This window comes from Poecilia mexicana, unplaced genomic scaffold, assembly GCF_051168715.1.
Source record: "Poecilia mexicana isolate PSO_F unplaced genomic scaffold, ASM5116871v1 scaffold_15, whole genome shotgun sequence".
NCBI lineage: Eukaryota > Metazoa > Chordata > Actinopteri > Cyprinodontiformes > Poeciliidae > Poecilia > Poecilia mexicana.
In genome coordinates this window covers 932,501-949,254 of record NW_028263384.1, presented here as the reverse complement: position 1 = coordinate 949,254, position 16,754 = coordinate 932,501, and the positions used below count along the sequence as shown (strand labels likewise).

At 53.7% G+C, this 16,754-nt stretch overlaps 1 protein-coding gene across 1 annotated transcript in view; it reads right to left on the bottom strand.

The window, feature by feature from the left end:
* Positions 1-1,530: 1,530 nt before the first annotated feature.
* rreb1a (ras responsive element binding protein 1a) overlaps positions 1,531-16,754 on the bottom strand; it is a 41,218-nt gene continuing 25,994 nt past the window's right edge. Inside the window, exons 5-19 of the mRNA XM_014984022.2 lie at positions 16,278-16,347; positions 15,760-15,849; positions 15,517-15,680; positions 13,882-14,026; positions 13,664-13,809; positions 11,861-12,050; positions 11,509-11,769; positions 10,996-11,434; positions 9,401-10,922; positions 8,934-9,334; positions 8,693-8,854; positions 8,440-8,574; positions 8,250-8,362; positions 6,717-7,377; positions 1,531-5,939 (exon numbers count right to left, since the gene is read on the bottom strand). Of these exons, the coding sequence (XP_014839508.2) occupies positions 5,416-5,939; positions 6,717-7,377; positions 8,250-8,362; positions 8,440-8,574; positions 8,693-8,854; positions 8,934-9,334; positions 9,401-10,922; positions 10,996-11,434; positions 11,509-11,769; positions 11,861-12,050; positions 13,664-13,809; positions 13,882-14,026; positions 15,517-15,680; positions 15,760-15,849; positions 16,278-16,347 (5,023 nt within the window). The 3' untranslated portion in view covers positions 1,531-5,415. The remainder of the gene's footprint in view (positions 5,940-6,716; positions 7,378-8,249; positions 8,363-8,439; positions 8,575-8,692; positions 8,855-8,933; positions 9,335-9,400; positions 10,923-10,995; positions 11,435-11,508; positions 11,770-11,860; positions 12,051-13,663; positions 13,810-13,881; positions 14,027-15,516; positions 15,681-15,759; positions 15,850-16,277; positions 16,348-16,754) is intronic.

Here is a 16,754-nt window from a genome sequence, read left to right as displayed (position 1 = left end):
GCTGCCTCCCCCAGCCTGCGGACAGCAATCTGCCGCTCCTTCCTGCTACTCCCAGAGCCGTGCGTCTTCCACACAGTCCTGTGGGACTGTCAGTTCAATCAGGAAGATCTTCTTTGACTCCTCCAACCACAAAAACCTCATCAGGTCTCTGCGATGTCTTCACACACTACGGGAAGTCTGGCCTCCTTCCCAGCTCCACTCTTGATTGTGTAATCTCAGTCATGGACTAAAAGTCTTGATGCTTTGGGGAAAGCCTCCTGGGAAAAACGTGACAGGCAGACATTTTGAGACCGAAGGAAACATTGGCACCTCTACAGCGAGGCCAGACTCTGACTAACTCTACACCACCGGGTTCTCAAATCCAGGCCTAAAGACGCGGCGTTAGCTGCATCTTTGCTTCTACACACCAGAATCAATCAGGTTATTAGTGAACTTCACTGCATACTGAGGAGTTCATTATCTGGTTCAGGTGACCAGGGACACTTCTTAAAGTTGCAGGACACCAGATTAGATGACCCTTGACCTTTTTGGGTTGTTTTCCATTACAGTTGGATAAGCGCTCTAGTGAATGTGTCGTCATCTAGTTGAGGGGTCCCAGAGTCTGAAAAGTAGCAAAACGTGATCAGTACTCGACACAAACGACGGAGGAGATGGAGGTTATGTTGGACATTCTGCTCAGTCCACCATTGTCCCTAAACACTCCAAACACACTCAGGCGTTGTACGTTTTTCCAAATGGTGGTTTGGCTTGTTGAAAGGGAGTCGCACTCGTGATGCAATCAGTGACTGTCGGTCTTCTGATGTCATGTTTTCAGTCTAATTCAGTGACCGAATCATAACTGCTACTAGAGGAAAACCTTGACCACAGAACCAAGACCCAGAGCTGGAACATCGACAGATCGTCACCAAACGATTTACTGTAGATTTAAGGTTGCATTGACACCAGACCTGTTTAGACCAACTCTAGTCCGTTTGCCTAGAAAACCCGGTTCGGTTGGGGAGGTGTGAACGCTAACCGACCTTTGACCTCTGGTCCTCCAAACCTCGTCTGGGTTCAGTTGAAGTGAAACTCTGGTTTGGTTTGAATGTGAACGCCAAGCGGACCAAAGACCCCTCCAAAAGCAGGAAGTGGACTACAGCATTCAGGACATTCTGGGTAAATACAACGAAAGCTAACATGCTAGCCTAGAGCTAGTAGCAGAAATGGCTGCTAGCGCCATTTTGCTAAAGAGAAATCCTCCAACCGCTAAAATCGGACACCTCCATCTTGTTTCCATCTGGTGAAGAAAGAAGTTGCTCTCAGTGTCTTCAGAGGTTTTTAGTCATTTCCTTCAATGGTTCTTGGTGCAGCGCCCCCACAGGTCAGGAGGGGAACAGGTTGCTTAAGGGTTTGGTTGATTTGACTCGGCGAGAAAGAGAACTGAGTCTATTAGGTGTTAAGCAGCCTTAATGAGAGGACTACTTCAAGGCCCAGAATCTGGTTCTGGCGATGAAAGAAGACAGAAGTATGACCCGTGTTGATTCACACACCTTTCCTTTACATAATCTTTATTGCTTTTTCTTATTGGGTTGAATACAGAGGAGGCTTACATCTCTAGACTCTGTGAAACACTGTCATGTTGCTAACAGCAGGGGACAGAAAAAGATCCAGACTGTGTTTTTATAATGCTTTGTGATTGAGGTCCAGTACACAAAGAAAAACTCATTAAATAAAACAGAAAAGGCTTCAGATCAGAGAGTTTGGAGACCAAAAATCGAACCACATTTTCTGTGTCTGGTAACGACGAGTTCACAGTCAAGTGCTAAATGTAGTGATTGACAGATCTGAATCATGATGTCATCTTTAAAAAAAACAAAGGAATCTGGACAAGCTGCGACTCAGGAGGAAAACAAGAAGCATTTCAAATCATGGATTTGTGAAAGACCCTGAGAGCAAGATTATATAGATTTTGATATTTTTATATATGTGTGTGTAGCACAAGAAGTGATGGAGAAAGGAGAAATCATCCATAATGAACAAATTAGATTAACATGCAAAAAAATCTAACCTAAAACTCACCCTTTAATTAATCACAATAGATTTTCACAGTTTTATATGCATTTATGTCATAGAAGAAAACTAAAAATAAACAGAACCAACAGACCCAGACAGACTGTTCTCCACTCACACACAGGAAAATCTACATAAAGCTTTTGGATTCTTATTGCTAGTCTGAGTCCCTCCTGCCGAGCCCTGGAGCAAACCGGTCGGGCCACAACAACAGAAACACCAGATCCTCAACAACTCTGCAGCATAAATGTGACATTTTAATACATGGCTTCTTCTCAAGTCATTGCAGACAATTAAACTCACACACAGAAACACACGCCTGGGCTCCAAATAAATACAATAAAAACAGTCCATGTGCATTCGAATGGAAGTCCAGTATTCATATGGCCGCACACGCAGACGGGACAGACGTGGAGACAAACCCCCCGAGGACAGGGAGGACACAGGAAGAGACAAGACAGAAACCATCGAGAGAGAAAGGGCCGCTCCTTCACCGACCTCTGCAGGAAGTTTAATTCATGAGAAAAGCATCGATTCTCCTCCGGCACAGCTAACGCTAACAACAGAAGCTAATGAAGGCTGTTAGCATCAAAATACAGTTCAGCTTAAACATAAAGATATTTATGGACTATATTCACAACTTAATTACTAAGATATGGTTTGTTGTTTTCTAAAGACTAAAGCTAAGGTTTAGCATTAGCTTCACTTCAGCCTTAGCGCTAACTTTGTTTGCAAATTTGTGAAAATTAGTCTCAAATTTGCACATTTTGCAAATAATTTGGTGATAATTTTATTTAATGTCTGATAAAAATAAAAGTTACAGAAATTTTTCACTACTTGGCATCAGGAAGGGGAGTTAGCCTGTTAGCAAGGTCCTATATTCACTAAGAATTAAAACTCTGCAAAATAGTTTTGGAAAGAAAAATAAGTAATAAAAATCCATATGGCAGAATTTCACTCCTAAACACAGATTTATTGTTTCGTAACAGTTCAGCTAGCTTGCTTTGGGTTTCAGCAAATGAGTTTTTAGTTCTTTTAATCTGCGATAATCCGGAAAATAAGGAAAAATTTCAGACATTATTCAGAAAACTTTCTACTCAGGGAAAACAAACATTAGCCAATAAAACAGTTTTTATCCCTTAGCACTGCTAGCATCAACAAAGCTACATGTTTGGGTAAATTAATTCCAACTGGTAAATTTCATCAAACAGAATCTGCTCATCATTATGGAAGGAAAACTGATCGAATGGTTGACTGAAATCTGACAGAAAACTAAAAACAGCGACCTGTTAGCCTGTTAGCCGAGTAGCATCTTGACTAAAACCCATCAAACTATTTTCTTATCATCAATTAATCAAAAATCAACCTAAAAACATCCAATTTGGATTTTATTTAGCTTTTTTTTAAATATTAGCATAAAGAGTAAGCAACAAATTAGCTAAAGAGGCTTATAGCAGCTCGCTAGCTGGTGTTAGCAACCTCAGGTAGAAAATTATAACTCAACAGCTTTTTTAAGTTTCAGATACCTGATTAATGGTTGAACATAATAACAAAAGTTTTTGATGTAATAAAGTCCAGTTGTTTGTTGCAGAAGCGGCTAAAGAGGCCGAGCCTTTCTCTCCTGACTGTAGTTAGTAGTACGAACAGAAGAGGTGGTAGTAGTAGGTTTGGAAAACGTTAGTGCCAGTTCAGGGCAGCGATGAGCCAATCGGAGCGGTTCCACTTCTCTAAAAATCCTTGATTCGCCTCTAATGAAGCCGCTAAGCGACCGACCATCACCGCCTTACAGTTCCAATATAAGCCACTGAGGTTTGATTTGCTTATGAGGTCATCTAATATTAAAAAAGAAAAATGTACAAGAAGCAAAGTTTTCTACACACAAGCAAGAAAAGAAGAGACAGCCAGGCTACGGTCCCTCTGCTAAGGTTGGTGCTGATGGACATTTAGCCCTTTAAGAACATGTGCAGCAGGTTTCGGACACCAAATAGTGTTCACACCAACCTGTTTTATTCTTTATAAACCTATCCGCTGTCACCTATCTTCTTCTGGAAACCAATGATTGTCTCTAATGCTCAGCTGAAGACCTTTAGGGTCAGCTGTAAAGTTCAGACGAGGCGGACCCTAAGAGAGGAGATGAAACCCGGACAGGACCCAGGAAAACGCCAGACAGACGATAATACTGTAGGGGAGTAAATGCAGGTTTAACTGAGCTGAAGGTCAGATTGTCTGGATGATGCTACACCGATCTAGTGTCGTCCCGTTCTGACACGGAGCTGAAAGGCCGCGAGTCAGCTACACACAGCGTCTGTCTGAGCCCAGAAACACCTCCGATATCGCCCCGCCCACACTCGACAAGTTAGCGCTCATTAGCGCCTGTTAGCGGTCGTTAGCACCCGCTAGCGGCGGCCGCCTCGGTTTAACCGGGCGACCCGGGAGGAAGACGTTGGATTTTCAGGGCTGCGTCCGGAGCTGCGCTAACAGCTTCAGTTAAAAAGCAAAAGTTGAGGTAAACTGAACCTGGAACAGGTGTTAGTGCCGCTACATGTTAGCATGCCGGAGGCCCTGCGAGTTACCCTAAAAACAAACACTAGGGGGCGACGATGAGAGACAGGCCAGAGACACGCTCACATTCACACTGAAAAACACACAAAAAAACGTTCAATTTGTTCAGTTAAAAAAAGAAAATCCACAAAACGAGAAGCCCCCCCAAACACACCTAAATATGAATGCAAACATGCAGAGAGCCGAGCGCGGCGCGGCCTGGAATCAACGGAGAATCATGATGAGAGAAACGCCTCTGGGGGGGTAGTGTGATGGGTTTAACCAGGAACGACGGCGCCCCCCCCAGGTCAGTCTGAAGGTTTCCATGAGCCAGCAGAGATGGGAGTCAAACCGGCAGGTTTCCAGTTACAACAGTTTTCCTCAGTCCCATCGCCAGGCGCCATTTTATTCAGTCTAAATCTGAAACATGATGTTCAAACCGGAGCAGCAGAAGTCCGTCGCTGCTCCGGTTCGACCCGAACAGTTCCCAAGTCCGTCCGCGTCTCCAAGTTGATCATCGATTCTCAAAACACAAATCTAGAACAATAAATCGTAATCATTTAATCTTTTTATTGCTGAAATATAGATTTCCCGCACAAAAATAGTAAATCACTGTCATCATAAAAAGCTATAAAAATTTAGATCCATCCTCCGGAATAACGCAGATAAAGATATAGCAACAAAAACATCTTTAGAAGTCGGACTAGTAGTAAGGCACTTCAAGAAAACGAGGTTCTGTCTTTCGGGAGAAGATTTTACGCGCTGGTTTTTGCATCATCGTCGTCGTCGTCCTTCGGTCGTATGGCACTGCGGTGATGGGGTCCCTCAGTCTACGCCCACCAGGGGGGGCTCTCCGTTGGGCAGCCGGCGCTCCAGCGGCTTGCTGTGGATCTCCAGCAGCCCCTGAATGAAGCCGTCTGCCGTGGCGCCCCCTGCTGGGCAGCTGGCGGGATCTTTGGCGCCGTCTGGTGGTGCGGGTGAGTCGGTGCTGGTGCTCGTCTTTGATTCAGTAGCTTGGTGGGGGTCGGCGCAGGGCAGCGGGGCCGGGTCGGACAGTTTCTCCACGTCTTCCTCCCCCGCCGACCCAGAACCCTCCCGCTGACCTTCGACCTCCTCCTTGGAGTCCTCCTCCTCCTCCAGCTCCTTGGCCCCCGCAGCGCCGCTGCCGCACTCGCTCTCGTTCTCGGACGGCGGGCAGGTGGAGGTGGGGGTGGGGGCGCAGGAGTCTCCGTCCTCGCTGGCGTCGCCGTCGGCGCCGCGCGGCCGTAGGTGGATCCGCTGGTGGCGGACCAGGCTGTGCTTCAGGGTGAAGGTCCGCTCGCACGTCTGGCACTGGTAGGGCCGCTCGCCTGGGGACAGACACAGCGTCACGCCGGCAGCACAGAGGAGGGAGTCACCATGGCAACCACAGCTTCCTCCCTCCACCAAAAACCTGAGCTAAGGGCGGGGCCTATCTGTTCTCTAGGGGCGGGGCCTATCTGTTCTCTAGGGGCGGGGCCTATCTGCACTCTAGGGGCGGGGCCTATCTGTTCTCTAGGGGCGGGGCCTATCTGCACTCTAGGGGCGGGGCCTATCTGCACTCTAGGGGCGGGGCCTATCTGCACTCTAGGGGCGGGGCCTATCTGCACTCTAGGGGCGGGGCCTATCTGCACTCTAGGGGCGGGGCCTATCTGCACTCTAGGGGCGGGGCCTATCTGCCTATGGGGGCGGGGCCTATCTGCCTATGGGGGCAGGGCCTATCTGCACTCTAGGGACGGGGCCTATCTGCACTCTAGGGGCGGGGCCTATCTGCACTCTAGGGGCGGGGCCTATCTGCCTATGGGGGCGGGGCCTATCTGCCTATGGGGGCAGGGCCTATCTGCACTTTAGGGACGGGGCCTATCTGCACTCTAGGGGCGGGGCCTATCTGTTCTCTAGGGGCGGGGCCTATCTGCCTATGGGGGCGGGGCCTATCTGCCTATGGGGGCAGGGCCTATCTGCACTTTAGGGACGGGGCCTATCTGCACTCTAGGGGCGGGGCCTATCTGTTCTCTAGGGGCGGGGCCTATCTGCATATGGGGGCGGGGCCTATCTGCCTATGGGGGCAGGGCCTAACTGCCCTGGGGGCGGGTCAAGGTGTGCTCTACCTGTGTGTGACCTCATGTGTCTCGTCAGGTCCTGCAGAGACCAGAATCTTTTCCCGCACTCGGTGCAGATCTTCTTCCTCTTGTCCACCCTTCCTCCCACGTTGTTCTTTGGTTCCGACGCCTCTTCGTCGCTCCTCTCCTCCTTCTCCTTCTCCTCCTCCTCCGACTCTCCGCTCTCGCCTCCATCGCTCTCTCCTTCCCGCTCTCCTCCTTCATCCTCCTCCATCTCCGCCTCCTTCTCCCCCGCCTCCGGCTCAGCAGCTCCGCTCTCCTCTTCCTCCTCCTTCGCAGGTGAAGGACCCTCCTCTTCCTCCGTCACCGCCGCCGTCTGCTCCTCCTCTGAGAGGTGCGCCCTCTCGTGGCGAGCCAGAGTCGTTGCATAGCGGAAACTCTTCGTACAAACCCGGCAGACGTGTTTGTAGTCAGGCTGCTGCTTCCCTGCTGGGCTGCTGGCCGAGGAAGAGGAGGGCGCCGGCTTGTCCTGGTCTTCGGGGATCTCCGGGGCGTCCTGGGGCGCAGCTGAAGGAGACGGGGGGCGTGGCTCTTCTTGAGGGGTGGAGCTTGAGGAGGAAGTGGAGAGCTTAAAGTCGATGAGCTTCTTGCCAAAGTTCAGGTCGAGACTCTTGTTGCTGTGGCAGTCGTCGTCGTCCGTGTTCTCGGCCTGAAGGAGCAGGAAGACATGTTGGTCGTTATGCTAAAGATGCTATTCGCTTTGCTACCATCTGGTGGTCGGAGTGTGAACTGCATGTGGTTCATGGGAGGCAGAAGCCTGAAATAGGCCGACTGTGTGGAGTTAGACTAATATATCTGTAAATTCACCAGAATTCTAAAAATGAGTTTTATTTTGGGTTTGAGGCTTTTTAGCGACACCTGACAATTAAGCAACAGAAATGAGTAAAACTAAGTCATCGTTAAATCAAAGAATTACTTTAGACTTTTATGATAAATGAATAATAACTACATAAGTACGAAACCTGTGACTGCATTTTAATGTCAAACAGAGGATAAAAGTCTCCAGGACTGAGCTGTATGATCTTTCTGTATTTAGATGAATTTTAAAACAGAGGTCTCTGATGTGGGGGTCGCGACCCCTGGGAGTGTGGCAGACACCAAATGGGGGGGTCAGGATATGACTTTCAGAATCATGTGAGCCCTGAAGGCCAACATTAAATATATCATGAAATAAATAACCACTGAACACAATTTTAATGGTAATAATAGAATTATTTGACTGGAGGTTCATCTCAGGTGTGTTCTACCTGTGTGTGCAGGTCGTCATTCCTTAAATACATTTGGGATGAAACAGATTAATTAGCATCACAAAGTTAGCTGTGTAGCTAGTTAGCATCATAGCTAAATTTAGGCTAAGTAGGTTAATAGTGTTCAAATTAATCTAACTAATGTAACATCTAACAGAACAGAGGTAATAACTTAATCAGAAATAAAATCAGGCATTATCAGGTCAGCCGAGGTATTTAAAGGGACAGTAAATGTTTTGGTTTTAGCCCTGAATCTCGTCAGACAGGCTGTTACCTTGCTGCTCTGCAGAGGCTGTTTTGCTGCTGCTCCTTTGGTCTCTGGCGCCCCCCGTTGGTCAGGCTGCTCAGTGGTTTCTGTGTCTTGTTGCTCTGCAGGTGGACTGCAGCCTGAGGCACAAACGTTAGCATTAGCTTACTGTTTATAGATGAGTTATTAAGAGATTGAACTGTTTTCATTGGCTGACCTTGGCTTGCTTTGGGGGTGGGGCTTAGCGGAGTGACGTCAGAGTGGGCGGGGCTGTTGACCGTGGAGGCGGGGCCTGATTCAGGGGCGAGGTCCTTGGTTTCTGGTGGCAGCTGCTCCGTCTCTGATTGGCTCTCTGCAGAAACACAAAGGAACCGTCAAGAGGAGGAGACCCAGGGTTCTCAACATGAGGCTCAGGGTGGCAGCGGAGGACCGAGTCATAAACCACTGGGGAGCGTGGTTGGGGTCCGTACCGGCGCTCTCGTGCGAACCATCGTCCCCCTCCTTCTTCACGATGGCCCCGTTGCGCCGCAGCGTCCGGTGCGTCACGCCGTGCTTGCGCAGCAGGTGGCGCTCACAGTTGGACTTGGTGGAGAAGAAGGCGTCGCAGCGCGGACACGGGAACGGCTTCTGGCCTGAAGGAGACGGACAGAGGCTTCAGTTCGCCGCTAGGTTTCCTGCTGCTCTGCTGTAGCAGTCTGTGCGGCAGGTTACCTGTGTGCGTTAGCATGTGTCTCTGCAGCGAGCTCATCCAGGGGAACACGCGCGGGCAGAACGGGCAGGTCATCTTCTGGACCGAGTTGGAGTAGGCGTTCTTCTTTCCTTTAGTCTGAGGAACTGTCATGGCCGCCGCCGGCTTCCCCTCCTCGCTCGCCCTGCCCTCCCTCTCCTCCTCTACGGTGGCTGCGGCTCGTTCCATCGCCGCCGGCGCCGTCTCGGGCCTCTTCGCCGGCTCGGCCGCAACGGTCTGCAGGTAGGTGCTGAACTTGTTGGCGTCGGTCGTGGCGAGCATCTTCTCCACGCTGGCGAACTCTCCGCTGGATTCCAGGTCGATGCCGCCACTCGCTGCCTTCTCCCTCGCCGCCAGAGCGGCCGGCTTCTTGCGTGTCCGCCGTCTGTTAGGAGAGGAAGTGTCAGACGCTGCAGATGGTGGCAAAGTATGGCAGAAGGAGGGGAAGTACCTGGAGGATCCGTCGGACACGTCTTCGCTGGGTGGATCCAGGGCGGCGGGTCCGGAGGCTTCGGCGTCGAGCTGCGAGGACGGCGCTGCGGTCTGGGCGGCGCCGTCCAGCATTCCCTGTGCTGCGGACACGGAGCTGATGATCTGAGCGATGGAGGCCAGCGGCGCCAGGTCTTTCACCGAGGGCGGCGAGGAGGTGGAGGGCTTGGGCAGCAGCGGTTTGAGGCGCTGCGCCCGGCCGGCGGCAGGAGGCAGCTGGTAGCAGCCCGGCGGGGGCGGAGCTTGCACAGGAAGAACGCCGCTTGCAGCCTTCTCCTCTGGAGACGCAGCGAGCTGCTGCTCCATGGTGGGGCTCTGCTCCGTCTTCAGCTCCGTGCCGCCGCCGGCCTCCCGGCGCTGACGCTTGCTGGGGATGGACAGGTCGATGGGCTGGTCCGGGTCGGCGCCGTCGAAGCCGTGCGAGGCGTTCTCCGTCTTGATGGCCGGAGACGCCGTCCGGCTGCCCCGCCCCTTGGCGGAGAAGTCGAGCGGCTGGTCGAGCTCCGCCGGGTACAGCAGCTCCTCCGCCTTCACCGCTCCCAGGCCGTTCAGCGCAGCGCCGGCGGAGGTGGACGGCAGCAGCGTGGTGATGTGTCCCTCGATCTCGCGCTCCTGGACCTCTGGGTGCTGCTTCAGCAGGTGGTGGATGCAGTTCCGCTTGGCCAGGAAGGCGGCGCCACAGCGCCGGCACTCGAACGGCTTCCTCTGGCAGCCGTTGTGCGTGCGCAGGTGGATCTGCAGCGCGCGGTACGTCTTCAGGTCCTCGCCGCAGAACCGGCAGGTGGTCTCGCAGCCCGTCTCCGCCTCCTGTGTGGTGGTCGCCGCGGTGATGCCGGCGCCGCTGCTGAAGGTGACGTACTTGATGTTCTTCTCGATGTCCTTCCTGGACGTCTTGGCGTGTTTCTTCCTGAGGTGGCGCTCGCAGTTGGCCTTGACAGTGAAGGGGTAGTGGCACATGCGGCAGACGTACGGCCGCTCGCCGCTGTGCGTGCGTAGGTGGCGGATCAGTGTGGCCTTGTCCGGCGCCACATAGTCGCACATGTTGCACTGGTGGGGCAGGATGCCGAGGTGGAAGCGCATGTGGGCCTGCAGGGCGCCGGAGACGGCGAACACCTGGTCACAGAAGCGGCAGGGGAACGAGCCTTTAGCCGAGGCGGCGCCGCTCCCCGCTTTGCCTCCCGCCTTCCTGACGCTTAGCCCCGCCTCCTCCTGGAGCGGCGTGGTGGTGGCGGGCGGCGAGTCGGACAGCGGTGTGTTGGCGTCGCCCATCGACTCGGCCTCCATGTGAGCCCCACCTCCCGCCGAGGAGGAGGGCGTCTTGAAGATGGAGGGAGTGGGCGGAGGCAGGCTGGGGCTGATGCAGCCCAGGGAGGCCTGCTGGGAGCTCTGCAGCGGCGGAGGGGTGGTGGTGCTGAGGCTGGAGCGGGGGCTGATGGGAGGCTTGGGCTTCAGCGGCGGCATCGCCTTCTGACCCGTAAGCTGACCTGCAGGACGGAACCAGTTAGAGAGAAGAACCAGTATGGCGGTCAGACTGGGAGAAGCTGGTGAAGGACTGACCTGTGAAGCCTGGCGCCTTGGCCAGCGGCGGCAGCCCCATCTGGTTGGGCGCGGCGGCGGCCACCTTGAGGATCTGCTGGATGTCGGCCAGCTCCATGACTCCGGAGCCGCCGGACTCTCCTGGTTTGCAGCTGGAGGAGGCGGCGGTGGCGGCGCCCCCCTCCGGCTGCAGCAGGAAGCCGGCCTGGAAGGGCTGCAGCGACAGCAGGCTGAGGGCGTCCCGGTGCGACAGGCCCTGCAGGGCGGAGCCGGACGCCTCCAGCAGCGGGATGCTGAGCGCCGCCAGGCCGCCCAGACCCAGGGCCACGCCCAGGCTGCCGGACAGGAAGGCCGAGGCCGGCTCCTGGGGGAGGCTGAAGGACGGAGGCTCCACGTGGATCACCTTGATGCTGTCCAGGTGGGCCTGATGGATCTCGTCGTCGGTCGGACCGGACTTCACCTGGAACATGGCAGCATCGGCATCAGAACGAGAACCAGCAGCTCTGGGCCTCAGGAAGCAGGAGAGGAGCAAACCTTGGACACGTGCTGCAGGCCGAGGGCCTCCAGGAAGCCGCTCTGCTCCGACGGCGGATTCCCCGCTTCCTGACGTTCCTCGTCGGCCCGCGTCTCTCCGTTCTCCTTCGGCCTCTCGGCGGCCTCAGCGGGTCTGTCTGAGTGGGAGGCGGTCTTATGGAGCTCCAGGGCGGAGCGCAGCGGGAACGCCTTGTCACAGGAGTCACAGACGAAGCGGTGGAACTTACTGATGCAGCGCCGCAGGTTGGTCTCACACCACACCTGAAGGGGCAGACAGACGGACGGGTTAGAGCGCCGGCGGAGCCGTGGGACGGCGAGGTGGAGACGGTCCGACCACGGCGGCGGGGCGCACCTGAGCGATGTGAGCAAACTTCTTGCAGGAGAAGTCGATGAAAGCCAGGTCGTTGAAGCCGGTGGGGATGGAGGGGTTGTTCTGGATGAAGGGGCGGCCGCTGGGGTCCTGGGGGAGGAGCTTATGGACCGCCGCGTTGTGCCGCAGCAGTCCGCGGTGAGTCCGGAAAGAGAGGCAGCAGAGATCACACCTGGAGAGCAGAAACCAGGGGAACCAGATTCAAATCTAATCTTAAACTCTGGGTTTGTTTACTCTCTGTATCCGATCCTTTAGCAATGATTTGGCCATGAAACCAGAACCGGGTCATCTCTTCAGTTTACGATCCGTTTGGTTCCAGTTCCTGGAAACATTTGGCCCCTATATCGGTTCTGCTGCATGAAAAAGCTAACAGCATCTGGTACCAGTACCTGGGAATGGACTGACCTACAGAACCAGGTCCTGGATCTGAAACCGGACCAGAACATCAGGAGTTTGATCCTCAAAAGTTTGAAATTCATTCTCCTCCGGGTCGGTTAAACCATGGCTCCCTCCATCCCTCCATCCCTCTCTCCCTCCATCTCTCCCTCCCTCTCTCCCTCCATCTCTCCCTCCCTCTCTCCATCCCTCCCTCCATCTCTCCCTCCCTCTCTCCATCCCTCCCTCCCTCTCTCCCTCCCTCCCTCTCTCCCTCCATCTCTCCCTCCCTCCCTCCATCCCTCTCTCCCTCCCTCTCTCCCTCCATCTCTCCCTCCCTCTCTCCATCCCTCCATCTCTCCCTCCCTCCCTCCCTCTCTCCATCCCTCCCTCCCTCCCTCTCTCCCTCTCTCTCTCCATCCCTCCCTCCCTCTCTCCATCCCTCTCTCCCTCCCTCTCTCCATCCCTCCCTCCCTCCCTCTCTCCCTCCCTCCATCCCTCTCTCCCTCTCTCTCTCCATCCCTCTCTCCCTCTCTCTCTCCATCCCTCCCTCCCTCTCTCCATCCCTCTCTCCCTCCCTCTCTCCATCCCTCCCTCTCTCCCTCCCTCCCTCCCTCTCTCCCTCCCTCTCTCCATCCCTCCCTCCCTCTCTCCCTCCCTCTCTCCCTCCATCTCTCCCTCCCTCTCTCTCTCCCTCCCTCCCTCTCTTTCTCCCTCCCTCCCTCCCTCTCCCTCCCTCTCTCCATACCTCTCCCTCCATCTCTCCATACCCCTCCCTCCCTCTCTCTCCCTCCCTCTCTCCATACCTCTCCCTCCATCTCTCCCTCCCTCCCTCCCTCCCTCTCCCTCCCTCCCTCTCTCCCTCCCTCTCTCCATCCCTCCCTCCCTCTCTCCCTCCCTCTCTCCCTCCATCTCTCCCTCCCTCTCTCTCTCCCTCCCTCCCTCTCTTTCTCCCTCCCTCCCTCTCTCTCCCTCCCTCTCTCCATACCTCTCCCTCCATCTCTCCCTCCCTCCCTCCCTCCCTCTCCCTCCCTCCCTCCCTCCCTCCCTCTCTCTCTCTCCCTCCCTCCCTCTCCCTCCATCCCTCCAGTCGATCCTCTTACCGGCTGATTAACGAGGATTTACCTCTAAATATTCTCCTCCCTCCATAACGAGCTCAGCGCCACCTGCTGACCTTTCCAGCTTTTCTTTTCATTATTTTTTCCTCCTTTTATCATCCCTTCATCATTTTCTCTCCATATTTTATTCTGATCACTTTCTTTCTTCCAGTTTCTCATCCCTCCATCTCTAGTTTCCTTCTCCATGAATAACAAACTTACTTTGTGTCTTTGTGGGACAGGTGAGTTTGTTTCCATGGCAACCAGCCAGCGGTTGTTTACGGGGTAACTGGGATAACTGGTGCGTCCCTACCTCAGCAGGGTGTCCGGGTGCGTGTCCATGTGGGCGTCCAGGTCCAGTCTGGAGCTGCAGGTCTTGAAGCAGATGGGACACGGCAGCAGCTCCTCCTCCGCCCCAGGCAGCGCCGCCGACTCGTCCGCCCCCGCCTCCTCCGTCACCTGGACACAGAGCCGGGCCGTTGGTTCCCTGAGGAGCGGCGGGCGGAGCGGCAGGAGCAACGCGGCTCTTACCTTCTTGGCGGGCGGCTCGTCTCCGGGGTCGTCCTCCAGGCCCTGGCGCCGCTTCACAGAGGGACGGCGGCGCTTGGTGGGGGACGGGGGGCTGCTGAGGGGCACCAGGCCGCTGGCCGGGTCTTTGTCATGGATCTTCATGTGCCTGAGGGGGAGAGGAGGTCAAAGGTCATCACCTTCATCAGGAAGGAGCTGCAGGAGGAACTCTGGGAAAACATTCTGGTTCAACTGGAAGTGGGCGGAGTCCACTGGAAGTGGGCGGAGCCAGCAGATTGTGACTGAGATGATGAGACATCAGAGGGAGGAAAGAATATAAATAGAGAGAAAAAGGGAGCAAGAAACGAAGGACACAAGGAGATGAGAGGAAGGTGAGGAAGGTTGCTAGGAAACCAGTGAGGAAGATGAGTAAAAGAGGAAGAGGGGCTCCAAGGTGTCATCTATTAATAGCACCTCAGGCAGCCGGCTGGACGGCCATAAGAGGTCCTGACAGCCAGTCAGCAGATCTGGAGCAGCTGACAGGAAGCCGCTCATCAACCAATCAGAACGCAGGGGAGCAGGGGCCCAATCAGGGAGCAGAGGCTGCTGCAAGCAAACCCTTGACCCCTGAACCGTCCAATCAGAGAGCAGCAAACACGCAGAGTCAGCAGAGTCAGAGAGAGAGAGAGAGAGAGAGAGAGAGAGAGAGAGAGAGAGAAGGGATGAACACAAGGAAAAGTTTGACGAGGGGAAATGAGAAGAAACAGATGAGAGGAAAGTGAGACTGAAAGAAAAAGATGGAGTCAGGAAGAAAGTTGAGACCTGAGAAAACATCGAGGAAGAGGAGGAGGAAGAGGAGGAAGGAGTGAGACCAGAGGAAACATTTAGATCAGTTTTCTTCTCTCAGCCTCAAACTTTCAAAGCAAACGATGTTTCCAGATGTTCTGCTCTGCCAGCAGCCTGCTAGGGAACTACATTACCCATCAGCCCCTCTGCTGATATCACATCGTTTTATAATGTCTGATACTTCCTGTCTGCTCTCCAGACCCGACCAAACTACGTCTTTATTTCCTTTAATAAACTGTCATTAATAAACTTGTTTTGCATGAAAAGTGGAAGTTTTAATGAAATGAACAGATTCTTGTTGACTGAATCCTCTTTAAAGAATTAAAGTTTCTCTGCTGGTTTTGCTGGTTTGTGTCTCTGCTCCTCCTCCTCCTCTTCTTTCCTTTTGTTGTCGTTTAGCGTTTGGATCTGAACTGAACTCTTTCAACGGATCGTGGTGTTGGAGCAGAAGAATGGCTGTGTGTCCGTCGGCCTCCGTCATTCCTTCCTGCCCACGGCTAGCAGGCCGACAGAAACCCTCACAGAACCACAGCGCTGCAAACAGGGAGCGCTGGGAGGACTGGGACCAGCTACTGGTGACTAAAGCCTGATTCTGGACCCGGCCTCTTCCTGCAGCCTAACGGGTCGTCGGCCCCGGCAACGGAGGATGGACCCGGCTGATAATTGGCTGGGTGGAGCTCTGGTGGGTGTGATGGCGGCTGGATCTGAATCTGCTTCCCACTTCCTGTCTCCCCCGACGCCTCAGGCTGCAGCAGCAGGAAACGACCAGGACGATTCTCTGCTGTGTGTGTGTGTGTGTGTGTGTGTGTGTACCGGTGCATGTTGCCGTTGGTGGTGAAGGTCTGGCCGCAGACGGTGCACTTGTAGGGCCGCTCCCCGCTGTGGACCAGCATGTGTCGGTCCAGAGACGAAGCCGAGCTCAGACACTTCCCACAGATGCTGCAGGAGTGGTCGGTGGCGCCGGCGTCCGCGTTGTGCTGCGGGCAGAGGAGTGTGTGTCAGTGTGTGTCAGTGTGTCGGTGTGTGTCGGTGTGTGTCGGTGTGTGTGCGGCCTACCTGTCGGATGTGCATGGTGAGCTGGTGCTGCGTCTGGCAGTTCTTGTCACACAGCGGGCAGATGAAGGCCGAGCCGTCATCTTTGGAGTCCTGGAGACATCAGAGCAGCGTGAGCCGGACCTACTGGTCCTACTGGTTCTGATGGACCTCAGTGGAGGACCCCAGCTACATGTCCTGATGGTAGGGGACGCGAGCCCCATGAGGACCCGTCCCCTACCGGAGGACAGACGCCTCATTGAGCCGCTGAACTCTGAGGAAACGTTGACCAAACAATCTCTGCAGATTACTGCTCACACACACACACACACACACACACATACACACACACACACACACACACACACACACACAGACACACACACAGACACACACACACACACACACACACACACACAGACACACACACAAACACACACTCAGCCAGAACTTCCCTTTTCCTGTTGAAGCCACAGGAAGCCCTGACAGCAGCAGGAATGCCCCGCTGCATGATGGGAGAGGGGCGGGGTCTGCGGGCCTACCTGGCTGCGGCGGGCGTTGCGGCCGGGCGGCGCCCGCATGGCGGCCGTCAGGGACTTGCTGGGCGACGGGCTGCAGACAGAAGAAGGTTGAGATGCTGAGCGGCTGCAGGGTGGATCCCCTGAAGCTCCAACAGATCAGGAAACGGATCAGCTGCTTCAGATTTCTGCTGATTCAGCGATTAAAGGGAAAACATCTGATGGTCGTTTCATCAGATTTTAAATCTACGTTCAAAAACTAATCAGGCAGCAAAATGTCCTGAAAATAAGAGAAAATATTTATTTTTATTTATGTTAATAATTTTATTTAATTTTCTTCTATTATAAATATTAAAGTTAGAATAAACTTTGATTAAAATTTTTAATAATTTAATTAAATTTAATGTATAATAATTTAAATATACAAAGTAAACTAAAAATGCAATTATTTATATGAATAAACAATCTATTAAGAAAAATATTAAAATGAATAAAATTAAA